This window comes from Botrytis byssoidea (genome assembly GCF_014898295.1).
Source record: "Botrytis byssoidea strain MUCL 94 chromosome Unknown BBYS_007, whole genome shotgun sequence".
Taxonomy (NCBI): Eukaryota; Fungi; Ascomycota; class Leotiomycetes; order Helotiales; family Sclerotiniaceae; genus Botrytis; species Botrytis byssoidea.
Genome location: NW_024065848.1, coordinates 1,045,745 through 1,072,517, shown reverse-complemented (window position 1 = coordinate 1,072,517; position 26,773 = coordinate 1,045,745). Strand labels below are relative to the sequence as shown.

Sequence of the window (26,773 nt, the reverse complement as noted above, 5' to 3'; positions counted from 1 at the left end):
AGTTTTCAGCAATATCTTTCCATTCCATAGTGTTTGTGGGAGACCAGTGGATGAAGATTCGTGTGCAAAGCGGGTGAGTATGTTGATTACTTTTGTATACGGCTCACTGAAAGCGTTGTTGTCGTATGTCATATAAAACATGGCACCATTCGATAATAAGTCTTTTTTGGACAATCACATACTTTTCTATTCCATCAAGGCTCAGATACTATCATCAACAGTGTCGGGTATGGTCAAATCTCGCTTCAAAGTCTTATGTACAGAATGAAAATTCCTCATTGGAATCAGTCGATACACTTCACAGTATCTCTCTCGCTCACCAAATATTCAACCACACACCACCCTTCACCAACCTTTCTCAACTCAAAATTTACAGCATGAAAATCAATTTATGTACAAGAAAGCCCCGAGTCTCATTCCCTAGGTCAACTTAAGAAGCGCTTTCGCATTCTCGTATGCCAACTTTGTCTTGGTAAGTGTGTTCATCTCCAAACGGTCAAACCATCCCGCAATCTCCACCGTATCCTCAAATGGATAGTCCACACTAAACATTACTCTATCCTCTCCCGTTCTCTTGATCGTATCCACCACAGTTCCTGCATCTTGTACACCTGCAGTTGTGACCCAGAAATTGCGGACCCAGTACTCTTCCATCGTAAGCGTGCTGTTGAACAAATCTTTATTGAAATGTCTCAATCGCTGATCAATACGTGGAAGGAAAAATGGGAGTCCCTCTCCACAATGGCCGAGCACAATTTTAAGAGTAGGGTATTTATCCAGAGTTCCTGAGACCATAAGACGGAGAGCATGAGCACCTGTCTCGGAGGAAAATCCCCAAGGAGATGAACCCAAGAATTCGTAGCCTTTGACGCTGAGAAGTTGGCTAGGGGCTGGCATACGGGGATGCAAGTAGATAGGGACGTCTAGCTCGACTACTTTTTCGAGGAAAGGCTCCATGCTTGGGTCGTCGAGATAGACGATATCATTTGCGGTCCCGTTGATACCTCCATTGTTAGTGTAGCCTCCGACAAAGGATCCAACACCTCCGAGTTCTTTGACACAGCGTTCAAGTTCGGTGGCGGCCTTGGAGGGTTCTTGAAGTGCGTTGCTACCTATTGGTTTTGTTAGTCTCGTTGCAAGTTTAAGAAAGGTAGATGTAGGTTACTCACACCAAAACTCAAATCTCCCAGTGTAATTCGCATTATTCTTATAATTCTTATACAAATAATCATTCACATATCCGGCGGCATAAGTCGCATAGGTAGCATTGAACACTCCTTGAATACCCGGGCCTCCAAATGTCAAAACGGAAATGCTAATGTTCGCAGCATCCATATTCGCAATGCGCGAAGGAATATCGAGCATTTTCTCACCTACATCGGCGATGTAGACGGAATCAGAGTATTGAGGTTCGTTGGTGTTGGGATAGTAAGGGACGGTATAGAGACCATTCAGGAGATCATTGCCAACGTGTTCTTCGAGGGCAATTTTACCCGGAATGGATGTTGAAGCATCGTAGAAAGTTGGACGACCAGAATTCAAAACGGTTTCTTGGGGTGTGTAGTCCGTTGCTGATATGGGAGAAGGAGTGAGGAAAAGAGTTGCCAGAGCAGCTTTTCCAAAAGTACGAACGAACGACATGATAGCAAAGATATTGAACAAAAAACACACTTAAACTCAAACTCAAACTCAAATACTATTCACAAACACACAATCTCTCAAACCCAAGACCTCTAGAAAATCCTCATCTATTTATCTCTCTCCCCCTCTCACCATCGATCTCTCGCCCCCCCCCCCAAACCCTCAAATTACAACCCGGAACCACATTACTCCATCCGGACGCGTCCACCCTCATCCCTACTCCCACCACGCCCCTCACTTCCCCATACGCATATTCTGCACCGCCCTTTCCGCACCTATTTCTACAAATGCTTCATTCCCCGGCTGTTTCCCCCGATACCCGAACTAGCATCTTCATCCTTCCCCCTCTCTAATTTGAGGAACTGTAAATTATTCAATCTTATTGATTTCGTGCTTGCCACACGTTTTATGCGGATGCAGATCGCAAATCAATATTTATAATATAATATATAGTATCTGGTCCTCTCATACCTAGATAGGAGTGCATGTTTGTGAAATTTGAAAGTTGAAATTTGATACCAGGCCGCGGAAACGAACATAACCTGCCTGATCCACATCTAAGAAAAGAAGCTTTGGTCCGAGTGGATGGATTCGTTATTTACGGTGTAGTTCGATTCATTGGATCGGTCTTGCATTGATCGAGAACAGGCCGGTTCTGCTTCGTTTTTGCGGATCGCATCTGGACCTCTCTCTCTCTCTTTCTCTTTCTCTCTCTGAGTATTTGCATTTTTGTTTGTATTGATTATGGTATGGCATAGAGAAATTATCGATATCTCGAAATGCATAGTTGAATTATTCTAGTATTGTAGTGTGTGTGTTCTATCCGGTTTTCCCGAAAAGTGGACGGCGCTTATTTTAGAAATTGATTAACCTTAGTTTGATATCTGAGGAGATTATTTGAGGGGAAATCATTTGTATGCTCAGGTAAGTAAGTAGCTGTCGCTTTTGATTGATGTGGTACAGAGTAACTGTATTTTTGAATTGCGCATTAATGTTTTCCCATCGTTGTATGTACGGAGTAGTGCTATGAAGGTTTTAATGATTGGTATGAATGTTTGATTGGGATGTAACCTCATATTTCATTTCCGATTATGTCTTCGGGACTAAGAAGCTCAAAGAGTGTCTGATAATGAAGCAAGATATCTCGAATGTTCAGGATAAGAATCGATGACAAGAAAGGAATGAAATCGACGATTCCGGGTATAGAAAATACCGATTGGCCATGAGTATGACTGTCGTTGCCCTTTCATGCAAGTTGCTTTGGAGGGATATCAGCATATCGCTGCCTTGTTAGGTGCCAGCACATTTGTGCTCAGCCAATCCTCTTTGATGAGTATGTTGCACAACTTTCATATACGTAGAGGGTTGCATTCATAGGACTGCACCACGTATCTACGGATTTATTTATGAACTTTCTCTCACTTCTTCTTCAACGGCACATATACTTCTTGAATGAAGGATTGAATTGCAAGTGCACGAACATGTCGAGCTCTCTGCCTGAACCAATGTACTCTATTCAAGAGGTCTCAGGTAAGGGAAAAGGACTCATCACCACACGAACAATCCCTATGGGCACATGTATCCTTGCCGAAGAGTCCATCATCAGGATCCCGGAGGACGCTTCTGATACAGCAGTCTTGCGATCATCTATACGCAAACAAGTCGAAGCGCTCACTGCAACTAAACGAGAAGCTTTTCTCTCCATGCACAATATCTATGCCAACGACGCTACCTCGCCACACCTAGGAATAATCCGAACAAACGCTCTACCCTTTGGAGATTCTGTACGAGAAGCTGGGATATTCATAAATGCGTGTCGCATCAATCATGCCTGCGATAACAACGCGCAAAAAGGCTGGAACGAGAACATCAAACGCCACACCATCTATGCAAAACGAGACATTGAATCGGGTGAAGAAATCACAATTTTCTATCTCGGGGTCCTCAACAAGCGCGAAACTCGACAGCAGAGATTGCGCAGCAAATTCGGATTCACGTGTGCATGTCATCTCTGCTCCCTACCTCTCGATCAAAGCAAAGCGATTGATCGCAAGCTCGAGGAAATCCTCAAGCTCGACGAGCTCATCAGCCAAGATGGCATGATGGGAATCCTCTCTGTCCCCTTACTTAAATTCCGCTACGTGGATCAGCAGATTCGTCTGTACAATGAACTAGGACCCAATGATACCGGTCTCCCCAGAGCCTTCTACGACGCGGCGCAAATCTGCATCGCGAATGGCGATTTAGCCCGCGCGAGGATTTTCGTGGAGAAAGCGGTGAGTGGATGGACGGTTCTTGGGGGTGAGGAGAGTCCAAGTGTGGTGCAGTATAAAGCACTGCTGCGAAATCTGGAAAAGCATGAGCTGTATGGGTTGTCGAAGCAGTGGAAGACGGCGGTGAATGAGGTTCCGACGGGGCTTGAAGAGGAAAAGTGGGAGAAGTGGTTGTGGAGGAGGAAGAAGAAGACTAAGAGGGCGGGAAAAGCCTCAGTTGTGGCCCTAGATGAGAGTAACTAGAGGAAATCCTGGGCATCAGGCATCTGAAGTGAGGAGGCTCTGCTTATGTAGCTATTTCCGCATTTGGGTGTTTCGAGCTGTCACAGTTATTTGACCCCAAGCGAAGCTTTGTCCATATTCACTCTATCATTCATCCCCATCAAACCGAACGATCAAATTGTAGAAAGATCAATATACGATTCTACGAAGTTGATGCTAGTCTCATCTCGTAGATTCGTAATCCTAACGCGATGCATATAATCCGTGCTGTGTATTCCGAAATGTTGCTGCAAATCTTGTCTGTGCATTTCTTACTCTGCATACGACGTTGATCATTGATTTCATGGTACCTTGGTAATTATATTCGAGTCTGTGACTTCTTTGTACGTTCTTGGAATTGCTGAATATGTGCATACATGTATAAGATTACATACATCACCTCCTGATTTCGTCCCGAGAAGTATGCCATCACATCAATCGATAGTACCTACCTACCTACATAGAGAAACCTTGAACATAATTAAAGATTTTTCAATGGCGATGCATGAGATAGAATAAAGAATGAAAATAATAAAGTAACGATAGCAGTTCAACCTCGATGCCATTTTTGCATTATTAGTAGAATATTTAGGAGAGGAGAAAATTATTATCAGATTAATTATTCTTCAAAGTGCGCCGACCGTATAATTTCATAAAAAGTCACTGCGTGTATTGGATTGCTATGTGCGATATAAATCGCTATTTCAAGGGCTCTGAGACTTGGGATTATTTTCATTAATGTATTTCTACTACGATACATAGTATAGCTATATCACAGCAACCTCGTCAAGTTTCTAAATACAACTCGATAAATACTTATATGATAGCGATGTTTGTTATTTGTTCCTATACGATATAACGAAGTTCAAAAGCCCTGGGTGCTCAGAGAGATCAGAGATAACTTAACGTTAAATATCTTTGTGTTCTCATACAAGCCGTCAATATTCTAGATCCCTTTTTTCAGAAAATTACGCTCAGATTCTAAGATACCGCCCTCGCGCTTAAACTCACAAATAGTGCTTGCTTCGAAATGATATAGTAGATTTACTGAAACACGGCTCGAGCCTAATAGTTCCAGTGCATTTTAGGTCGTCTCATCTGAGTCCTAAGGCTTTACTAGATTACTAACCTCCCTAGTAATATTATTGCTGTTATGGCACGAACTTTGTGAAAGATTGTCTCGTGCATAGTCTCTGTACTGGCTTGGAGATTATAGCATTTTCGCTATTGGGATTGCAGTTGCTGTCGGTTGTAAATTTGAGAGGCTTTTGTACCACAAGCTGCCAGGCTCATCTTAGAAGCCATTAGCCTCGTTTATAACGATTGTTTTCTCAAAGTCGCTCGTTGGGAAGCCTTGAGAGTGGAGTTGGTACGTAGCAGTTCAGATTGCTGAGAGCACGGTATTATCCATCGAAATTGCAGCCTCTGTGTAACGTATGGATTGAGACTTGAGTTCTCGAAACATTCCGGAGAACATGGTAGCGTTTGTTTTTACTCATTCTTTAGAAATGGAGCGAAAACAAGCATATTTCTAGAGCTAGAACTAAACGCTTGCTGTGGATGCTTGAGAAGGCTTCTGACATCAGGTAATCCCAAACTTTTCGCTCTTCTCTCTCCGTTGTGATTCAGCGACCTCGTTATTCATAAATCCATGGAGATAACAATTTCCTACGAGCTCCCACTGCTCATCTGGTACAAATACTCGCTCTTTATTAGGCGAGTACACGGGTGGCCTCGGAGGCTGATCCAGTAGGACTGGTCGGAGTACGAAAGGCATCCTGAGACCATCAAATATAGCCACAATACCCCCGCTCTTCACAAGTAATAAACCAATACCTATGTGCCCTGTTTCAGTTATGATAAAATTCCCCACTCTCCGATCACACCTTATTGGCATGTTGAGGCTTTCCAAACTGACCGGAAGGTTCGGGCTATCAGTCTTGTTTGCGTTGACGTTTTCGAAATTCATCTACCAAGTATAGAGACCTTCCAAACCATTTTCCACTTGTGGGATCCCCTGTATCGACCCCAGAAATGCCATTTCCGAAAGTATCGTTCCTAAGAAATCCTTTGTCACGTCCTCAATAAGAAGTGGCTTGTCGGTCGGCAAATGCTTCAACAGAAAATCTTTCAGGTTTATAAGCTGTGCGGGATGAGACTTCCAAATGTCCTCTAAAGAGTGCAAATCATCTCTATCAGGGAAAGTTGTCGATAAATCGTCGGTGATGAAATCAACCCTTACACCTCCAAGTCCAATAAAGGGTAGGCTTTCCTTATCGTAAGAGAGACATTTCGGAAGACTTGTGGCTGATTGGAAGTTTTCGAGTGAAAGTTTACCCTCCGAATTAGTGCTGCACCTCCAGTCAGGAACCCAACTAGGCAGTCTGACAGTCATACCCTGACGAAGATGACTCTTACTATCACCTGTCCTAAGAGCTTCTTGGAGAAAAATTTCAAGGTCAATTGATTCCAAGGCTTTGAGTGCAAATTCGAAGTAAACGCTTTCCCCAGTGCCTTCATAGTTCACCTCGAACCCAAAATCGTCATTGGATTGTAACCCCAGTAAGCCAAAGATTCTATCCATATCATTATAACAAGCTTTCAGAGGTGAGAAGTTGGCCACGATATGGAATAGATTGCATTCGATTAAACGAGTCTTGTTTCCTCCATGACCAGTCAAAATGCTGTGAAAGTTTTCTCGGAGATCACTCAGAAAAATCAGAGGTATCCAGACCCTAGAGAACTCAAATTTAGAGCTATTTCGAGATAGCATAATAAAAACCTTCAAAGATAGTATTAATGTATCTAAATCCAGAGTATCACGTCCCAAAAATACTTTGACTTTGCACGGAAGCACGGACTCCTGGATGATCCAAAGGCGTTCAAACCACGGTAGCTGGAGTAAAGTAATAATTGCAGGGCTAATAGCATAAGCAAATTGCAGGAGTTGAGATCCAACTTCATCCTCAGGAGGTACGACTCTAAGCTTTTGAAACACTTCGAAAAAGCCTTCATCTCGATTGATTTCAAAGACTTGATGTTCAGCAGCCAGCCTTTCGAGTGTACCGAAAAGAACATGGGCATTTCTGCGCTCTTTCCCTAGCCAAGCCAATGCACGCTCGGTATTCCGATATAACTGAGACATCAATCGGACTTGGTGTCCTTTCTCAATATCATTCTGCTGGTTGATGCATACAGCATCGACCCATAATTGTCACCGACGATCGGGATATCTGAAATGGCGCAGAGCAGCAGCAAGGTTCGTAGTGATACTCAAGTAACCGGATGGAAGATATAGTCGTTCAGGGAATACTGGCGGGCCCCAAGCATACGATACAGCTTCTTATAAGGTTTATCCTCCAGTTTTGCAACGCTCAACGTGCAGTGTAATGCGTCAGGGTTGGAGTTTATAGGTGGCAGGAGATTGAGGATCCTGACTTCTGTCCTTGATCTGATTTGGCAATCAGAATACTTAAATTTTATATTGTCTTCAACCTCAGGTGTTTGTTTGAGGAGTTCTTCTTCCATGGCTAATGATATCTGAAGAGATGCGATATCGCTGCTTGGAAAGCGTTGACGATTCAGAATAAAGGGGTGTCTTGATCAGACTTAATTCAAGCCAGCAATTTGTATCATTCAAGAGATGATGCGTCGTAGTAGTAATGAGTAATTTTACTTCTCTGCGTCGGCTCTTTGCTCCGCGCCGAGCCGAGCTGGACAGTCTCTCCGTCATTTCGACGTAACATTGCTTCAACATAGTTTCAGGTGATTTTCTTTCCATGACCGCAGGTGAGGACATGTTCAAGATAGTCTTATAGTTCTGCCTACAGACCTACACAGCCACCGAGATTGTTCATATTATGTAGGTCATCCATGGATCTCCATTTTTGCCGATCAAGAAGCATGGGACGAGAATCGTGAGCGAATCCGGGAAGAGACTGAAGAGGGATACGAGCGTTTGAGTCGACGAATAGTGTTAAATTTTTGATGATCTTCCCAATGAGGTTTTGAAAGATGCATCACCAAATCAGTTGAAGGTCAAATAACATTAATGGATTGTTCTCCGGAGCTCTTGCCATCAATCGACTTTCGTATCCAGCTAAACTCCGGCCATCTCATCAAAGTCAACGAAGTGGAGATTATACCAGGCTTGAAGACCAAAAACAAGTACTGTCTCCATTTACACATGCGATCACCATGTGTGCAGCTGTGCAAGCTAAATTCCACGACTAAACAGGCAAGTGCGATATATGGGATGATAGGCGCGACACAAAATGATCACTACCCACGGAAATTATCATGCCGCTCTCATCACGCTATTACTCATACAAACGATTAAATATCAGAATACGACACCTCGGCTACTTTAACGTAGATGTTGATTGCCGAATAAGCGGATTTTGTCGAAGTTGGAAAATAGGCAAATGTTACAGACGTAGAAAGTGCTTGACAACATAGGTGAAAATTATCGTAAAAGGAAGACTATGGTATCGCAGAAGTGGTCAGCGGCTATGACAAGGTTATCTCTAGATTGTGATTGCAAGTCGTAAGTCACACTATAGAGATTGTTGGTCCTTTTGTCACATGACTAAGCCATATATTCGACTGAAACATTACCTTTGAGATAAGATCCTCCATAGCTAACTCTCACTGTCTTTCTACCGTCTCTCGCAATTATTCTGCCTGTCAACAGATGGCTTTCCCATTGAGTGTTCGTTTGCTAATCCGTTCTGGAAGTTTGCGAAATAAGTCACAATCTACAACAGCAACTTCGGTTTTGAGTCTTCTCTTACCAAGAGCTCTAATATGTTTGCTTGGACAATAGGACCCTCAAAGCTCTGGTCCCAAGGGCCATGGCAAAACATTTTTCCATAGCTTTCGAGTCGGACGAAGTTGTCGCACATGCTTTAAGAACCTAAGTTTTGCCCAATATCAGGTTTACAGAGGACTCAAGTCTGACACTTTCGAATTTAGAATCGGAGATCAAGACCACAGCGCCTACTTGTGCGGCAGATTTCAAGGGTTACTTTACCATAGGCAACGATAGTGTGATGCCCAAAACAATCACGGCAGCTGTGGCTGCCGAAACTTCTGCTGCCTCTAAAGGTTCTGATTTCGATCTAACAGCGAGCCAGGGTAATAGATTTCGGGATTTTGATGGTACGAAAGTTATTCATATGTAAAAACGCGCATCTTAGAACAAAATCAGTATTGGCATTGGTAGTTCTTCGGTTTGGTTCGCGCGTCTATTCTTTTTCCGGATATCTGCTCATTGTGATATTGAAAACAGATCGAATGGCCTCCTATACTATACTAGAGGCATAAGAAAGCTTGCTCGAATTGGGAATAGTACGAGCAGTTGTGAGTACTTTCACATCCAGTAAAGTAAAGCACTGGATAATTCTCAGTGAGCTCTCAGCCATGCATTGTGGTTATTCTGATACATCAAGATCAAGCTTTGTACTCCGGATCCGTGGAAAATCAATTTGTGCTCTGCTCCGTACACTGCTTACTTTTCGCTACCCCCATTGTTGGCCCAATGAGCTAACTTTCCGCCTTACAATCGCTAGCTGATTAATATACGCTAACCTCTTAAGGCGATACTCACGACGTGTCCCGTCATCGCCCCATATTTATGGAATTGAAGCCGCTTTGCTTGATAATTGATTTTGAATCTCACCTTTCTCATCCTTCACATACCATTCATTATGGTCAGTTTGTCAAAAAAAGAAATCAAGTGATTTGTCAAACCGAAAGACTTTACTGCTCAAGTGGGTAGTGAGGTAGTTTATTGCGATTGATGAGTGGTAAGCATGCATAAGTTCATGTTCGGATCGTCAAAATACCGGCTCCGTGTGCATAAATTCTTCGGAACTTGTTCATAATTACTTTAACGAGGTCAGGGGAAATATCATACACAATACCTCATGGCAGCAGTCACGACTATATAAGGAGGCCAGTCGCCTTGAGCAAGTGTTCATTCAAACATTCAGGAAGCACTCAAGCATCATAAACATCAACAGAATTCAACTCTCGCATCTCAAACATCAATCTCTTAAAAACAAATCACCTCTCACAAAATGGGTCTCAAACTCTACGGTATGCGTCAAGCAACTTGCACTCAGCGAGTACTCACTACACTCGCCGAGAAAGGCGTTGATTACGAGTTCATTGTTGTCAACCTTATGACAGGAGAGCAGAAGTCACCTTCGCATCTTGAGAAGCAGCCTTTTGGAAAGGTTCCCGTTCTCGACGATGATGGTTTCTTAATCTACGAGAGCAGGGCTATCTGCAAGTATCTTGCTCGAAAGTATGCCGATAAGGGTACTAAACTCATCCCCGCAGAGGGGGATGTAAAAGGCTACGGTTCATTTGAACAAGTAAGTCTCTGGTCAACGTTTTCAAGAAAGCAAACTAATACTTCTTTAGGCTTGCTCAATCGAACAGTCTTACTTTGAAACCGAAACCTTCGGTCTTTGGTTCGAACACTTCATCAAACCGTAAGTTTTTACATCACATTTCAATCCAACATAATATTGACAAAATAACAGTGCCAAAGGATGGGGTGCCACTAGCCCGGAATTGGTTCAAAAACATCTCCAAACGCTTGACAACAATCTCGCTGTTTACGACCAGATCCTCTCGAAGCAGAAGTATCTTGCGGGAAATGAATTCACCTTGGCTGATTTGTATCATTTACCACACGGTACACAGGCATTGAAGTATGGATTTCAAGACCTACTCGCAAAGTATCCCCATGTGAACAAGTGGTGGGAAGGAATTCAAGCTAGAGAAAGCTGGAAAGAAGTAGTTGCTGCTGCTGCTTAGGTTTATCATGTGTCTCTGCTGTGGCACACAGTTGTTGAGGGCCTGCCAATCATCCTAATGCATTGCGGTTGACTGCATTCGAGTTGTACGAAAAGGTAGCACTGCCACTATTGAAAAACTTATTATCATCTTCCCAAGCTCTCTTCATCATTATGCGTGTTTAATAATTGATCTGGCCTTTGACATTCGAGATTCTACTTACTTTTACCTTTTGTTATATATCTACTTGATTGCTCCCGAATACTGAACTGTATAATGGCCGAGGCTGCTGTTGCTGCCGTCAGCCTTGGTGCGTTGGTTATAGGCTTCATTGGACTGACAGGTCAAATACTTCAAGGCTGTCAATATATTTGCGACTGTTTCGATGACATTAATGGCGCACCGAAAGAAATACTAAACATACTTGAGCAGCTTAAATGTTTCGAGAAAGGGCTTCGAAACTTTCGATATACCCTCGAAAAGGTGAAGCAGTCCACAGACATATCAGAGTCAGAAGACGAGATCAAACTAGCCCTGGAGCTTAGTGGGCTTACTGTCAAAGAACTTCAAGAGTTTGTCAATAAGTACAAGCGTAATGGGAGGAATGATTGGTGGAGAAGCTTTAGATTCGCCAAATATGCCAGCAGACTCTACCAGGCGAAGATCGATATCATCGGCATACGATCCAGATTGAATCTGTAAGGAAAAAATTGTACCCTCCCCCCAAAAAGATAGCTGCTTACAATATTTAGTATGATTACCAGGGACATACAACAGATGGTAATTGCAACTGCCACCACAAAATCTACTACCAGTGCCTCGACAGCCATAATAACTACACAAACCATCCAAGCTTCGAACAGAAATGAAGTTCTTATTCGTGATCGGACCTACGAAGATGTCACATATGCCATTCACAAAGATGTTTACGCTGGACTTGACCCAATTTTAGCGCAAATGGTCAAGAACACTGTCAACATAGCTCTAAAAGACTTCAATTTCAACAATCGGTCTGATAATGGCGCTGAAACCGTAAGCAAGAACTCGCTTGGAAACAATGAACCGTTGCCGGTAACCAGAGATTGTGGTGGTAGCCTCTTAGATGGGCTTACCAATTCTAGGGTTGTGAAGCAAACTACTACAAGAAGCACAATTAATGCTTGGCTAGCGACGATAGTTATTTGATCAACAACAACAATCTTAGAACAAAGATTTGGAGATGATACTAGCAATTCAGAAGAGCCCCTAGTAACATCAAAAACCACCCACAAGATTGATATTCGTCCCAATTATCTTATACAAGCGCGGTATCTTGTGTTTATCGATCAGCAAAGGAGGGGTTCAATTTTTGGATGTTCTGATATGCGATTAAGATGCTATAATAACGTCCCATCGGATGCTCCAATTGCTGAAGCTTGTCGTATGGGTGACTTATCCATGGTGTGTAGATTACTTGCGGAGGGAAAAGCTAGCATTCACGATATGACATCGTCCATCGAGAATAAGACCATGTCCTCATTACTGTTTTATGTTTGGGAGCAAGTTTATTATATCATCACCATAGTCAAAGAAGAAACCGTCGTCCGCCTCAGTAAGCTTTTCAAGGTTATGGAGTACTTGATAGAAGCAGGAATAGACCCAAGTGATTCTACGCCAAATCATTCAACAGGAACAACACCATTGTTCTGGCGAGTTATACACCGACTATTTGGGTGCCACCCCTTGATAATTCCTTATCTCAAACAGCTTATATGGCTCATTCTCAAGAAATCGATTCATGACCCATTTGAACACGATGGAATCCTGGAACACCGACTTCAGGATGGCCTTCGGTACTCAGTTACTTCTCAATTCATTCCCTGTGTCCAGAATCAAGAGATCTGGCCGTTGACAGTTTTAAGGTCCATAAAAGATGAGTTAGAGTCGTCAAAACAATTGTCTTGGCATATGCATTCTCAGAGAGCCTCCGTGGGCCCTTCTTTACGACCCTCAAGGTCTATATATCCAGAGAGTTCTTCAGTCCTTCAAATTCAAGGACTCGACCTTGGAATCCTACTGCATAGATATCTTCAATTCTTTCATCGTATTGAGCATGGAGCACGACCATCTTTATCCAAGAGTCAGGGAAACAATTATTCAATGCTTGAAAGCTGGTATGAAAATCAATCACGCCAGTCATCGCAACCGTATATATTATGGCAAGACACTCTACTCAGCATATAGAGACATAGGCGGAGTAGAATTATTGAGGTCAATTCTACACGACGCTGGTTATAAAAAACTCGAGATAGATGAAATATTCAAACAAGCGAGCAGCATCATGCTTGAGGCATCACTCAATTCAATCCGACCTTCTATAATCATAGAAAATGGTATACTTGATTCTAATACTTTGGAAATGACAAACCCAGGGCTCTTGCTAAGCCAAAATATGTTGACGCTCGACTCTGGATACCAGAGATTTCTCCCCGGTGAACCCATAACAGACCGGACTTCTGAGACTCTTGCTAGGATGCACAAATCTGGATCGCTGCGCAAAAGAGAGGAGCAAATATTCAACTACTACACAGTTACATGGGACACAGAAGATGATTACATACTTATCTATCTGCTACCAGACGATACCCAGGCTATGTTGCGTCATAGTCTTAAACTTCATGACTAATACAAACTACGAAGACTCATGATAGATATTACATGAAATATTGCCACACAATGAGCATAAATGTAATGTCAGTTAGTGATCTTGCGCAAATGCCACATTTCGATTCGTTGCATAAAAAAGTCTCCTGCTGATCCTCGGCGGATAATCCGTGAGAAACACGACTTTATTATCATTTATTCATGAAACAGAGGGCTTCTCATCCAAAATTCAGTGAAGTAAATGCTCATTCCCAGAATCAATCGAGGAGTTATCATCTGACAATACAAGGATAAATCATTTTTAGCTCTACCTCTTTTCATCTATCTATCAACTTTCAAATGATTTCTCTAAAGCTAGCAACCTACTATTTCACATGTCAGTCGCGCATCATTGTCTGGTCTGGTCTTCTTCAAAGCAAGTTACATATTTTTTCATTTCTTCAGAAGTTTGCGCAAAATTCTCGTGATTTTTTGGTTTTATAGGCTCGCTAATCTTTGAATCCATATTGGATGAGGTGTGAAATCGTTGGGTCTATTCTCTTGGATTATCTAGTATATTGTAATCGATTGTAAAGTAATACACTAGAGATTAATATATTGCTTTTTTCTCAAGTGACTTACTAAGCCTGAGGTCTTCCACTTGATAAATGAGTCGAGTCATTATGCATAAATCCAGTCATGAAAAGAAGTAACTGGACTGTGAGAACAAGCGATTTAAGAAAAAACAAACAGGATCATATCATTAATCCTTAAAGCAAACGCAATAGCAATCTAACTATAATACAATATCAAAAACACTTCATGAGAGAAATTCGTGGTAATCTTATTATAATATCAAAACCAATACTGCTTCAAATTTTTCAGTCCTTGAGCACGTCAGGGGGCTATAGTCGATTTAAGAACCCTGAATTTCTCGAGATTCTTTTGGGTAGTATCAAGCTGCAGTCTGTACCTTACTAGATCACTGTGGAGATTATCAAAACCCATGTTCCGCTGTTCCCTTACAGCCAGTAGCTTCTTTATAGTCGAAGTCTGTCGTTCTAAATTTGACTTTATCTGTAACGATTTGCGCAGTACTTCATCAGAGCTTCGTCTAAGCTCCTCATCAATCCTCATCGTTTCCTTGTCGTCTTCTTCCAAAGATGCATCTAGGACTCTCATATTTTCTTTTTCGAGGTCCGCAGTTCTGGATCGCGTTTCTCCAGATGCATGCTCGTTTCTGATATCGTCTGCGTATCTATCTCTGGATGGGTGGCTGAGAGGACCATCTAGGTCTCTGAGTTTAGTCTTTGTCATTTTCGGACTATACTTAAGTTTATCTCTTAAGTTATCTGTGAGCCTTTCTCTTCCCTTGGACTGGGGTTTGGAGAAGGATTCTAAATTCTTGGGGTTTCCCCCTAGCAACAAGTGTTGTTTTGATTCGGGATGCCTTTGAAGAGTACTCCTTGCATCTGAAGATGGTATTATGGTAATGAGAGTTCTAAATTGATCGAACTGCTGAGGAGAGATGCAGAGGTTCATGATGAAGTTGAAGAGTTTGCGATGACTTCTTTCGATGACTCTAGTAAAATGGTGATTGTTGTTGAATCAAATGGGGAAGATAGATGTGGCACTTAATCTGCTATTTAAACATAGAAACAGCCCAGTCCGATATCCAGCCCCTGTATCAACAATTCTCATTTTCAATTACCAGGCAACCTCTTTCTCAGTCTTCACCTACATGTTATCGACTACAGCCACATAACAGAGCGGCTATCTGATTACTGCGCATATGCAAACCACTCAGATATCTACCTGCGCAAAGTATTTACTATATTTAAGGTATTTCTATCATAGGATTAAAAAAATGAATATAAGTAACTCTATATTATAAATAGTTATTGTCTTAAATGTACTATCAATATTAGGTCATTGTAAGAGTTGTGGCCCCGGCTTATCGCACACCACCTTATTTCGTAACAAAATCCCTGCAAAAATATCGTTTTCCTATATAAATTAATTTTTTTTTAATTCTTTAATAAATCAAAGATATAATTTGAAAATTGGTTATATAAATATTAATTATTATTAATTTCCTAAAAAATAAATAAATAATTTTTAATAATTTTTTGAATAAAGTTATAAGTATTTAAAATTAAAGATTTTCAAAATCTTTAATATATAATTTTTTTTTTATACAAAAAAATCTCTTTTTTTTAATTTTTTAGAAATTCTAATTTTAAAAACCTATAACTTTCTATAAAAAATTATCAAAAATATTTTATTCATTTTTTTGAATTATTTTATTGATTTTCTATTATTTATATTAGTTTTAATAATTCAATCTATTTATATATCAAAATAATATATAATTAAAAAGTTGAAAAAATGAGGGTTTTTGATGTGTTTTCGCTAAGTGTGCGATAAGCCAGGGCCATAACTCTTACATAATATCTAGAGGGTTGAACTACCTAGTATAGAAGAAGCAATCATGGGATGAGCATCACTACAAGACTAACGCCCTCGATAAATCTATAAATTAGTCTGATTCAGTTGGAAACGAAAATTTTAGGCTTCAAGAAACAATGAGGCAGAGCCCTAAGGATCCTTGTACTGATACACACCAAGCGCTAATTGTGTTATTTTGTAACACGTGATTATGTACCTTCGCTCCCAGATTAGAGATCATATATGGAGATCATATCGCGTTTGATCATTTTTGATTGTGATTGGAAGACCATTAATCTAAAATTATTACATCTTTGACTGATCAAATCGTTTCAATCATGATTTTTCAGGGTGCTTGAGCTTGGATCGTCTTACATGATTTGTGCACTTCGTTGAATCATCCGAATTGTTGGATGGTTGTGGACTATAATTTCTTTCACTGCCCAGACGGGCATATCGTAGAGCTATTGGGCTGAGTAACAATACTTGGAATGCATTCAAACACTTTAGAAAGCACAAATCCTTGCAGTCCAAACCAAATTGATAGTCAATGAAAATCCCTCTTATAGTCGATCAACCGGAAGCCACTGGGCCATAAACCTCTGCCTCTCCTGCCTCAATAATGAATGCAAATGGATCTTTATCTACCTTCTTATCGAAAGTGCCATCTACGGTACTTTCTTCGTCAGACTCGCCAGTCTCATCTCCAAAAATCTTTGATTGATCAACGACTTTAGCATCGCCGAGCTTTGCAGAACCCTCAGGATTGCCTGGGATTTCATTGCTTTCCACGCCATTTTCGGAATCTAGCTGCTTTGTCTTCTCTTCACTATCTCCATTGCTTGAATCTTGGCCAATTTCTGGTTCCTGTCGGGAGTTGTCATCGGCGGTGTTCTCCCCAGGATCAACACGGATGCTTCTCGTAGACCCTTGCTCCATATGCAACTTAAGTGCTTTAGAAACCACTTTTTTAACATAGGTAGCAAAGTCTTACGAGAATCTACCAGAGCTTGTGTGAGAGCAGGCGCCTTGCCACCAATACCTGCGGCTTTGGTAAACTTTTCTGTATCTGATATCACCTCATATTTAAGACTCCAGGTAAATGCAGCTAGAGGTCCAAATACAGGAATGAAACCAATTCCTATAGCGATGAAACTGACAAGCAAATCTTTCATGAACTTGTCACCCGGCTCATCCTGTTCGTATCTCAGTCTGACACCCAGGTCTTTTGTCTGTGCTGCAGCCAGATCAATAGCTTGAGCCATATCGAAATCCGCGAGAACCTTCGATGCTTTGACAGCACTCCTTTCAAACAAAGCAAAGCAAGCATATAAATCTTTTTATTCGGCTGTACGCTTGGGATATGGTATTCGGATCTGACATGCCAACTTGAAAGTATCGATTCGAATAGTCCACTGAGGCCGCATCGTTAAACCGGTTATTTCATCTCCTTGTGGGTTTTTCTTATAGCTGGCCTCGGCATATTTTTCGCTTGGTAGCTTCTCAAGAGTTTTGATATACTCTGGCTTGAGCCCAGGCTCTTGTATTGCTGGGCCTTTGGTACCGATATCTGCGAGCCGATTTTTTAGCCGCGCGTATACATTGAGTAGTGTTGCTTGCTCTTGTCTCCACTTCCAGTTGTGAGGGGTCCAGTCATTCCATTCTTCGACAGTTCTTCTGCCAGATGCCAGTTCTTTAGCAGCAACGCCTTTTACTACGTACGCTTTTGGCAAACCCTCCCTACCCCGAACATCGAGTCGGGTAAAAATTGCGTGTCCCTGATACTGGGGATGAGCAGTGAAAGCGGCTGGGATCATGAAAGCCCTAATAGGATACGTGAGATCGATCCAAATGAACCGTTCCTTCGTAGTCGGTAACGGAACTGCGATGTAGCAAACGGCAGAAGAGCCTAAGATGATCGAGAAGTTAATAATGACAATGAAGGAAAGATTTCAAAATCGGCTGACAGCGCTAGATATGGAGGTAGCAAGATTCATGAACCGATGACAAACATGTTTGGCGACTTAACTGCCCACGGCTAATGCTGCTTCTGACGCGATAAGTTCGCTTAATGTCCTCAGCACTTGGGCTGTACATGACAGACATATACTCATAGCGGACGTATCCAGTACTGAATAAGTTGCCAGGAAAAACCTGCTGTCCCGTTCTTGGGTGGCCCGGGTACCATAATGGTGGGGGCCATTGATAAGCCTCATCCTCAGTGTTGTTGTAGATAACCTCGAGAAGCATCCACGTGTAGAAGTCTTTCTCTTTTGAGCCATCGTAACCCGGACTCTTAAGACTGGATTTCAAGAACCATGCTGCTCCTTCACGTGGTGCCGTTGCCATCTTGCTATGTCAATTGAAACTTCGATACAATTGAATCAAAATTGAGAAGAAAAAAAGTAGAGTGGATTGCATAGTATGAACAAGTTAAGTGGAAGTATTTTCAATTTAAGAAATCACAGCTTGATGCTTATGTCTTATGGCGTCAGGCTTGGCCAATGATCAAGGCAAAAAATTTGATATTGCTCTCGTGTCTAATTCCGAATCACGATCTTACACAAGGTATTATCAATGCTGTGATGTGCATTCAGAACTACACTCCTACAAGCATGTTTCGGATCAGCTGGTAGTTTGATGCGCCAAAGGTGTTCTCCCACCTGGAACTTCTGGCTATTAATGCCTTATACAGAAAAATGTGCATACTCCTCCGCACTTCGTGTAAACCGAGTTACGTTCAGATCAGAATCGGACACTTTTCTTGGAATCCAATGATCTTATCAATCAATCAATGTTCGTGTTTGAAATTGATATATCACTATTGAATAATCTACAACTGATACATTTTCTATAAATCATTGTATCTCGGAAAGGCTTGTTATCGATATTCTAAGCCTGAGAAGAAGTGTGGTTCAAGATTCATTGGTTTTGGTGATGGTTCATGTGCATACAATTTCGACCATACCAATCTCCGTATTACAAAATCATCTTCAAATCGAGATGGCTGCCTGTAAAGCATGCAAAGACCTTTGCATCACACAATTTTAGATTGCTTTTTGAATTAAAATTGAGTTGAGTATCGGCAAGCTTCTTGGAGATTCCTGAAATTCCTATGAGGACTAAGATGATTTGACCAATTTGGTTATCCGGGCATCGGCACTGCTTGGGTATAGGTATCACTTAGGCAATATCACCATTTGAGCTGATAAAAGATGCATCTTGGCATCGACTCGTGCTGTGCGACTACATAACTTGGCACTTGATGGTGGCGAGCTGAAGGAAATTTTATCTCACTTTGATTCCCAAATCCGGGGAACTTTGCATGTAGATAATAGCTCTAGCTGCACAAAGATTAATTTGTCTTGGGCGCAGAGCGCATATTTCACTGGATCACCACGTCATTTGATCAACTTCCATCCCCGCATTGTTGATCACTTGAGTCTTACGGCATACCTCCTTTGTCTGGGACACCTGGATAACACATTAACTTCATGTTGGGCTTGATTATAACTTGAACTTCTTGTGTACAACACGCAAATTCTAGCTCCGGTATAACTTTGAGAACTCCCACGCCATCTTCATGTTACCATTCAGCTATATATGCAACTAACCTACCTGTGCATCAAACTTGTTCAATCTAACTCTACCGAGCCTCTTCACTCTTACCCGACACCCTTCAGATAAAAGCATCAGGCAAAAATAATCATCATGGTTCGTCTAAATCTCTGCATAGATTCATCCCGTTACAACGTTTACCATTATGCTTATTCCAACCCAATTAGTTCGGAACAATCGACAACGTCACAACCGGCAATAATCCAGAAGATCGAGTCCAGAAGCTTGAAACACAAGTCTCAGATCTCAGGAAGACCGGTAGCTGATCAGGAGAAGCGTCTAGAAGAAATGAAGAAATCAAACCTCAAGAAGGCTATAGAGGACTTGACCAAGCGTATAGAAGAACTTGAGAGCTGGCCAGGTATTAGCGAAGATGCGCCTATGGAGGTGAGACTTCGCAGGAGGAAATGCTTTTAGTGGCTGTTCAAAGACTAACTGACATACTCTAACAGTTCCTTCAAGATTCGAGTAATGATGCCGAGGGAAACCTTCAACAAAGGGGCCGTCTGATCCGGCAGGAGAAGCTGAACCTTCGACGGAAGGCTGATTGGTTTCTTCAATTACCAATTATTACAAAAGCCGAAGAAGGATATGAAAGAACATGCCAGATTGTTTCTTCACCTCACGTATTTCGTTGATCTATGCGAGATGATTGCTTTTGTGTTCATGTTGAATTGGTCATCTAGGTATTTGAGAAACAATTGAATAAATTTATGCCAACGCAGATCCGTTGACTCACTTCAAGCCCCAACGACTACATTTCAATGTACAATATTCTCATCTCATTCTATAGTTTTCTCCATTCCAAATTTTCACCTGATCAGACAACGAAAAACTTTAAACGACGACACCACCGTAATTCAAATTCCTCTGAATTTCTAAACTTTCTAATCGCAGACTTTAGACCAGATTCGCGTAATCAATCTCGCGTAATTATCTCCTGTTGCCCCGCCGCCCTCTCCTGTACACTGGTACCAATGCACGACATTGAATTCTCCGATTGTACAACACATGCTTTTCTTATCTTATCATTATCACTCGATCCCCTCGCCTGCTGATTTAATGAGCAATTATCGCTATCTTTAACTGGCAATCTTTAGCGCGCAGACCGATCTTGCCTCCCAACCTGTCGTATTGTACTACAATAACCCTGGCAAGGCAACACACTAGATATCAGAACCCATAATGAGATTGAGGTTTGATAAATCTGTATTTCTTTAAGTAGGTATTCACTAGGTTCTAAGTAGGTAGGTAAAATTCATAGGATCCAATAACGCTCGCTTCCACTCATACATCTGACTGTTGTTTCACAACCCAGAATTGCTTTTCATCTTCCGCTCTTTCTTGAGGACGTATCATCCACAATCTACAATCTGCACTCTGCCATCTAAAATTGACACCGATTCCATGCTATCCCATGCTATCCCATGCCGTTTTCAAGCAACGAATCCCGCCCAGCTTGTCTAAACAATCTGTACATAATTTGCCGGTACACTCTTGATATGCCCTCCCTTCTCAACTTCCATCCATCCATCTCCAGGATCATCCTTAATAAGAACAAAGCGCTCACCTTCCACCATGTTATGTTCCGCGTCAGTCCGCGCCGTATACTCATAAAGCGCTTCTACATATTTCAACTTTTTGGCTCCTCTTTTTGGTGCCACAACTGGGCCCTGTTTTTTACCAGTAGAGATAGAGGAACCAGAGGTGGAAATTATAGAGATGGGTCTATTCGTAGGATTCGGAGGGGAAGAAGGGCGTAGAACTTCGAGGTAGGCGGTAGGGACTAGACCTTCCTTGGAGCCATGTTTGATTTTGGTCCAGCCGCCATCTAGCATTGGTTAGTGATTAGTTGGAGAAATAATAGCGGATCCACTAACCATCTGGTTCTAGTATTGTAACTTCTTCGCCTTCGCTAACTGTGACTTCTTCACCACCATTAGCGTCATACGCATATAACATTCTCCCTCTCGGTTCTTTTGATGCCGATCCATCAGCCACACTGCTACCTGGTAATTCGCTAACATATGCTGTTGGCGGGGGAGCCACAACTCTGTTCTTCTTTAAAAGTCCGCCGGGCTTGAGACTCGAAGATATGCTTCTCCTTCGATCAACCGCCGCATCTGGAGGTGATTCCTCGGTTGGAGATTTTGCCGAGATGGATCTATGTGCACTAGCAGCATAACCTGAACTTAATGAATTCATAGTATTAGATCGACTCATGGTTGGAAGTTCCGCAACGCTATCTGCAAGACCTGTACCTGGAGCTTTAACCGCATTGGCAGCTTCTTGACGTTCTGCTTTCAGTTTCTTCTTCTCGTCTTTGGTTTGTTCTCCTGGGCATTCAGCTGGCACCTTCATCTCACATTTGCTGTGGCACGTATAACCACAATCTCTACAATCAAACCCCTTTGCTGAAAGTCCCCAGATGCGTTCACCGCACAAATCGCAATTAGTGGGTATTTTGAAGGTTTGAGATTTGAAGTTGTGACTCTTCGAGCCTAACGTAACATCTCCCACGGCTTCCGTAATTGTTGATGTTTCAACCTCTGCAGTCAGCCTCTTGTGATCAACCTGATGTAGTTCTTCTTGTAAAGCAAAAATGGCTCTAACAACTTCAACCTCGTCCCGCTTATCTTTACCCTCCCTGATTTGCTGCTTTACACGTTTTGTGCTCTCTACTTCCCGTCGTTTCAAATCCACTTCTCTTCTCAAATCGCCAAGTTGATTTTTAGATTTACTAAGAACGTTTCGAAGAAAGACCTTAGCTGTATCTCCCACCATCATCGCATCATCGTCGTGCCACACGGGACTTGGTTCGAATGGCTTATCCGGAGGCTCTTGCCAAGTTCCTACGTTGTGTCTGACAAACATCATGCAATCTAAAGAAGGCTGATTTCTTGGAATCTCAACCAATACGTGATTGACAAACTCTGTGCTACGTTCCAGCATCCCCTTTTCTAATTGCGCCGCTAGCGACCATATAGCATTGAGTTTAATTGTGCGCGATTCGTAAAGGTCCTGTAAGCTGTCGAGAAGGTCTGGAATATACTCATGATAATATTTCTCCTTTTGTTTATTCGTGACATTTATGGCGATCAAGTAGCTGTTTTTAACGTTGTGCATCTCGAGGATCTGTTGTTGGTATGCATTTTGTGCTTTTGTCTTTGAATAATCAAATGAAGATTCCGCCTTCTTCCGTTTGTTTTCGACTTCCTGACATGCAGCATCATATTTGCCTTTCATCTTGCGCAAATCCGCATATGTAGCATCTCTCTCCTTTTCCAATTTCTCCGCATATTCAACGTGGCGTTTCCTTATCTCGTCGTAACGTCCTCCAAGCACCTTCAGTGGTTCTGCCACTTGCGTTATCAATTCTCCTCCAAAGCGATCATGCTCCGCTGCGCGAGATTCGAGAGTGGTGAGTTGTGTAGTCCATGTTGTTAATGACGCACTACATGCAGTTGGTCAACAGTTGCACGCCAATTTCTAGGTACAGTATCTCAAACCTCTCTAATGATCCAGGAGTCATAACAGGTGTGTCGCCGACACTTAAACTGCTCGACTTCTTCGTCTTCTTCTCATAATACTTCTTTGCCAAAGCCGCAAGCTTTGCGCTGTATTCCTTCTCTATGACGCTCCTTTCGCGATAGAATCCTTCTATATCGCTGCCTATCCAGTTGATACCGTTGGTTACCCAAGCATTTGCCGATTTGAATCCATCCTGTGAAAGCACCAAAAGTCAGAAAAGGCATTGCGAACATGCGTGTCTACTAACCTTCAACTCAAGGCCGAATTGGGGAGCAATGTCAACCTCCGCCATGATTTGTACCGCAATAATATGTCAGTAATCTAAGTATCATGGACAACGTGAAAGAGGAAAAAGATTCATGTTAGATTGAGAAGCAAAGAATGAGAGAATGAACATAAAGGTTGGATCTTGGACATATGTCATCAGGACAATAACCGTAATGAATAACCCGTACGCATAAATGCCCCGCCAAATTACGGAGTATTTACCTTATTACTATAGTTAATAATTATTATTATTATTAGTTGGGCTGGCTGGGCAGATTGGGAGATTATCAGATTCGGGCGGAACACACGGGGGTGACCGAAACGTTTTCTAAAGCAGCGAAACATGCCTAACTAAGGAAGCTGGAGCCCGGAGGTAGATGATCGATTGTGGCTGTAAGGCTGTGTATGTGTGGCTGTCCGCTGTTTGCCCGCGGGTCCGTACGATTTGCTTGTTGGAGGTTTGATCTCGAATCACGTGTAGATTAGCACATCTCAGTATGCACTAGGCGATTATAAGTTAGTTCAACCCTTATCGTCCTCTCAATATCTCAATATCTCTACCAGGTAATCCTTCACAACAAATCAATCAAACATCTTCAGAACAAAACAGTTTACCCCTCCCCCGCAATTAAATTATTCATAAAGAAGAAATATCATATTCCCAGCATTTCAATCTATTAGACTAACACAAAATTCCAAAATGTCTGAATCCAAGAGCACATCTTGGGCAGATGAGGTTGCATCACCCACTACTGAAAAAAATGAGGGAAACCCTTTGGAGGAAGCGCAACTTGATGGTGCTACTGAGCCTTTGGGAGGTGGTACTCTTCAGGACGGTCAATATGAGGTTGAGGTTAAGCTCAGCGATATTCAAGGCGATCAAACAAGTCCCTTGTATTCTGTAGAGACATTCGAGCAGTTGGGAATGTAAGTGTGAGCTTCACTTTTGCAGAGTCTGAGCTGATCTATCCTACTAGTGATGCCTCAATTCTCAAAGGTCTTTATGCGATGAATTTCAAAAAGCCTTCCAAGATCCAAGAAAAAGCCCTTCCACTCTTACTTCGTAACCCGCCAACAAATATGATTGCGCAATCACAATCAGGCACAGGAAAGACTGCCGCGTTCGTTATCACTATTTTATCACGTCTCGACTTTTCGAAGCCAACTACTCCCCAAGCATTATGTTTAGCACCAAGTCGTGAACTTGCCCGCCAAATCGAAGGCGTCATTAGAAGCATTGGACAATTTGTTGATGGCTTGACTGTACAAGCAGCCATTCCAGGTGCGGTGGAGCGAAACACCAAAGTAAATGCAATGGTTATTGTAGGGACACCTGGTACGGTAATGGACTTGATCAAGAGAAGATCGATCGACGCATCTCAGATGAAAATACTATGTTTGGATGAGGCAGACAACATGTTGGATCAGCAAGGTCTCGGAGATCAGTGCATGCGAGTTAAGTCGTAAGTTTGGTCTTTTCGAAGTTTGTGTTACGTATCCTAATCTGTTTTAGGATGATTCGAGTCGAGCAGATCCTACTCTTTTCCGCGACTTTTCCCGATGAGGTCTACGGCTTTGCTCAGGATTTTTCGCCTCGTGCCAACGAGATCAAGTTGAAACGCGATGAACTCACCGTGTCTGGAATCAAGCAGATGTTTATGGATTGTCCCAACGAGGTCGGGAAGTATGAGATCCTAGTCAAGCTTTATGGTCTAATGACGATCGGTTCCTCAATCATTTTCGTCAAGGTATTTGATGCTGAATGTACTTTCTCGATAATGATACTAATAAAGATTACAGCGAAGAGATACAGCCAGTAATATTGCTGAACGTTTGACAAAGGAAGGACACAAGGTTGTTGCGGTTCATGGTGCTTTTGAAGGATCAGAACGTGATCAAGTACTTGAAGATTTCCGTCAAGGGAAGGCCAAGGTTCTCATCACTACAAATGTTCTTGCTCGAGGTATCGATGTTCAATCTGTCTCTATGGTCATTAACTATGACGTCCCTATGAAGGGACGATCGGATTCAGAGCCAGACCCAGAAACCTACCTTCACCGTATCGGTCGAACCGGAAGATTCGGACGTGTCGGTGTCAGTATCAGTTTTGTCTTCGACAGAAAGAGTTATGATGCACTCAACCAGATCGCAAATCATTATAATATCGATCTTATCAAGCTCAACCAAGATGATTGGGATGAGACAGAAGAGATTGTGAAGAAGGTCATTAAGTCAAGCCGTGCTGGTACCAACTTACAGTCTTAATTTCTATGAAGTCGAGCTTTCATATGAATCCTTCAATTATCCACATCTTTTTCTTTGAATTTCAATTTGCACAACATTGGGAGAAAAAGCAGGCGTTTGCATATATGCACAAGCTCATGTGGAAAGGGGAGGCTCAAATTGCTTACGAGAATAATCTTCAACAATGGATTCGCTACAGCGGGGTTATTCTAGGTTGCATACACAGCCGCGAAACATGCTCTTAAAATCTAATCGTGGATGAATCACGAAGAAATGACCATAATGAATGATTTCATAAACAAAATAGCTGCAACAAACTGAATTTCAGAACGCAGTGAAGATAAACTGCAACAAACTTGGAGATAATTAAAATTTGACACGTACAAATGCAATGGATCGTTGAACAACCAATATTACTAACGTTGTATTCCCATCTCAGGCTCGAATAATGAAACATGAAATTGTTGAACGGTTTCCACGACACTCGGTAGCTTAGACCTTTACCAATCTTTGATGAATTGAGAATAGGCAGGTCTGCATTGGGGTCCCCAGTCGTACCGGAACTTAAGTGGGTAAAGTGGTTCGAGAATCTACATCGTATAATTTTGATGATTATATATAGCAAACGGCCTCGAGGCAGGCGTAGCAACTATCTCGGATGCAAAATGTCATTGTCTCCGGTGAAATCTTGATCTACTCACTAGGTACTTCCTTTCTTGAAAATGATCTACTCATATCGAGGAAAGGTGTAGAGATCAGAGACGACAAGGGAACGAACATATTTCTGCTGCACATACCTACTTCCCACAATTACAATCATCGTTTCAATCTAGTCTAGTCTACGTCAGGTCACGTGGACATCTAACCTTGTAACCGCCAGGGTTAATTTCTTCAGCGCTTACTTGCAGAGCTAGACAACCACCACCATACAGGTAACGAGGCTTATCATCACATCAAACATGGGGTCAACTATTATGGCAGCGGCTATGTATCTTAAGTCCAGCGTTAGTATCATGCAGTCTCACACATCGTACCTGAAGAATTGTGACGCCATGTATATG

At 42.1% G+C, this 26,773-nt stretch overlaps 13 protein-coding genes across 13 annotated transcripts; 7 read left to right on the top strand and 6 right to left on the bottom strand.

The window, feature by feature from the left end:
• Positions 1-420: 420 nt before the first annotated feature.
• Positions 421-1,641, bottom strand: EAE97_004378 (uncharacterized protein; the record flags this gene model as incomplete). The annotated part of the gene is made up of 2 exons (XM_038874890.1): positions 421-1,112; positions 1,170-1,641. 2 exons carry the CDS (start codon positions 1,639-1,641, stop codon positions 421-423), a joined length of 1,164 nt encoding a protein of 387 aa, XP_038734334.1.
• A 1,481-nt stretch (positions 1,642-3,122) lies between these two features.
• Positions 3,123-4,157, top strand: EAE97_004377 (uncharacterized protein; the record flags this gene model as incomplete). Its single annotated transcript, XM_038874889.1, has 1 exon — positions 3,123-4,157. The coding sequence occupies one exon, from the start codon at positions 3,123-3,125 to the stop codon at positions 4,155-4,157; it is 1,035 nt and encodes a 344-aa protein (XP_038734333.1).
• A 1,987-nt stretch (positions 4,158-6,144) lies between these two features.
• EAE97_004376 (uncharacterized protein) lies at positions 6,145-7,320 on the bottom strand (the record flags this gene model as incomplete). The annotated part of the gene is made up of 1 exon (XM_038874888.1): positions 6,145-7,320. One exon carries the CDS (start codon positions 7,318-7,320, stop codon positions 6,145-6,147), a length of 1,176 nt encoding a protein of 391 aa, XP_038734332.1.
• Positions 7,321-7,671: 351 nt separating this feature from the next.
• EAE97_004375 (uncharacterized protein) lies at positions 7,672-7,974 on the bottom strand (the record flags this gene model as incomplete). Its single annotated transcript, XM_038874887.1, has 1 exon — positions 7,672-7,974. The coding sequence occupies one exon, from the start codon at positions 7,972-7,974 to the stop codon at positions 7,672-7,674; it is 303 nt and encodes a 100-aa protein (XP_038734331.1).
• Positions 7,975-8,659: 685 nt separating this feature from the next.
• On the top strand, positions 8,660-9,358 carry EAE97_004374 (uncharacterized protein; the record flags this gene model as incomplete). The annotated part of the gene is made up of 2 exons (XM_038874886.1): positions 8,660-8,721; positions 9,112-9,358. The coding sequence occupies 2 exons, from the start codon at positions 8,660-8,662 to the stop codon at positions 9,356-9,358; spliced, it is 309 nt and encodes a 102-aa protein (XP_038734330.1).
• Positions 9,359-10,143: 785 nt separating this feature from the next.
• On the top strand, positions 10,144-11,231 carry EAE97_004373 (uncharacterized protein). The gene is made up of 3 exons (XM_038874885.1): positions 10,144-10,555; positions 10,605-10,675; positions 10,727-11,231. Exons 1-3 carry the CDS (start codon positions 10,256-10,258, stop codon positions 11,001-11,003), a joined length of 648 nt encoding a protein of 215 aa, XP_038734329.1. The 5' UTR covers positions 10,144-10,255; the 3' UTR covers positions 11,004-11,231.
• A 27-nt stretch (positions 11,232-11,258) lies between these two features.
• EAE97_004372 (uncharacterized protein) lies at positions 11,259-12,167 on the top strand (the record flags this gene model as incomplete). The annotated part of the gene is made up of 2 exons (XM_038874884.1): positions 11,259-11,680; positions 11,735-12,167. 2 exons carry the CDS (start codon positions 11,259-11,261, stop codon positions 12,165-12,167), a joined length of 855 nt encoding a protein of 284 aa, XP_038734328.1.
• Positions 12,168-13,413: 1,246 nt separating this feature from the next.
• Positions 13,414-13,647, top strand: EAE97_004371 (uncharacterized protein; the record flags this gene model as incomplete). Its single annotated transcript, XM_038874883.1, has 1 exon — positions 13,414-13,647. The coding sequence occupies one exon, from the start codon at positions 13,414-13,416 to the stop codon at positions 13,645-13,647; it is 234 nt and encodes a 77-aa protein (XP_038734327.1).
• An 854-nt stretch (positions 13,648-14,501) lies between these two features.
• EAE97_004370 (uncharacterized protein) lies at positions 14,502-15,146 on the bottom strand (the record flags this gene model as incomplete). The annotated part of the gene is made up of 1 exon (XM_038874882.1): positions 14,502-15,146. The coding sequence occupies one exon, from the start codon at positions 15,144-15,146 to the stop codon at positions 14,502-14,504; it is 645 nt and encodes a 214-aa protein (XP_038734326.1).
• Positions 15,147-16,625: 1,479 nt separating this feature from the next.
• EAE97_004369 (uncharacterized protein) lies at positions 16,626-18,401 on the bottom strand (the record flags this gene model as incomplete). The annotated part of the gene is made up of 4 exons (XM_038874881.1): positions 16,626-16,997; positions 17,057-17,357; positions 17,442-17,961; positions 18,065-18,401. The coding sequence occupies 4 exons, from the start codon at positions 18,399-18,401 to the stop codon at positions 16,626-16,628; spliced, it is 1,530 nt and encodes a 509-aa protein (XP_038734325.1).
• Positions 18,402-19,763: 1,362 nt separating this feature from the next.
• Positions 19,764-20,308, top strand: EAE97_004368 (uncharacterized protein; the record flags this gene model as incomplete). Its single annotated transcript, XM_038874880.1, has 2 exons — positions 19,764-20,057; positions 20,123-20,308. The coding sequence occupies 2 exons, from the start codon at positions 19,764-19,766 to the stop codon at positions 20,306-20,308; spliced, it is 480 nt and encodes a 159-aa protein (XP_038734324.1).
• Positions 20,309-20,861: 553 nt separating this feature from the next.
• On the bottom strand, positions 20,862-23,679 carry EAE97_004367 (uncharacterized protein). Its single transcript, XM_038874879.1, has 4 exons — positions 23,449-23,679; positions 23,180-23,394; positions 21,551-23,124; positions 20,862-21,501 (listed from the first exon to the last, which is right to left on the bottom strand). Exons 1-4 carry the CDS (start codon positions 23,491-23,493, stop codon positions 21,134-21,136), a joined length of 2,202 nt encoding a protein of 733 aa, XP_038734323.1. The 5' UTR covers positions 23,494-23,679; the 3' UTR covers positions 20,862-21,133.
• A 489-nt stretch (positions 23,680-24,168) lies between these two features.
• On the top strand, positions 24,169-25,733 carry EAE97_004366 (uncharacterized protein; the record flags this gene model as incomplete). Its single annotated transcript, XM_038874878.1, has 4 exons — positions 24,169-24,395; positions 24,446-24,931; positions 24,982-25,216; positions 25,269-25,733. 4 exons carry the CDS (start codon positions 24,169-24,171, stop codon positions 25,731-25,733), a joined length of 1,413 nt encoding a protein of 470 aa, XP_038734322.1.
• Between the last annotated feature and the right edge of the window lie 1,040 nt (positions 25,734-26,773).

Bases quoted from the DNA above. Each gene is read 5' to 3' on its own strand.
- EAE97_004373 (XM_038874885.1), top strand. From the start codon at position 10,256: ATGGGTCTCAAACTCTACGGTATGCGTCAAGCAACTTGCACTCAGCGA. The intron at 10,556-10,604 runs GTAAGTCTCTGG...ATACTTCTTTAG, and splicing joins GCTACGGTTCATTTGAACAA to GCTTGCTCAATCGAACAGTC. The intron at 10,676-10,726 runs GTAAGTTTTTAC...ACAAAATAACAG, and splicing joins TTCGAACACTTCATCAAACC to TGCCAAAGGATGGGGTGCCA.
- EAE97_004367 (XM_038874879.1), bottom strand. From the start codon at position 23,493: ATGGCGGAGGTTGACATTGCTCCCCAATTCGGCCTTGAGTTGAAG. The intron at 23,125-23,179 runs GTTTGAGATACT...AACTGCATGTAG, and splicing joins ACTCCTGGATCATTAGAGAG to TGCGTCATTAACAACATGGA. The intron at 21,502-21,550 runs GTTAGTGGATCC...AACCAATGCTAG, and splicing joins TACAATACTAGAACCAGATG to ATGGCGGCTGGACCAAAATC.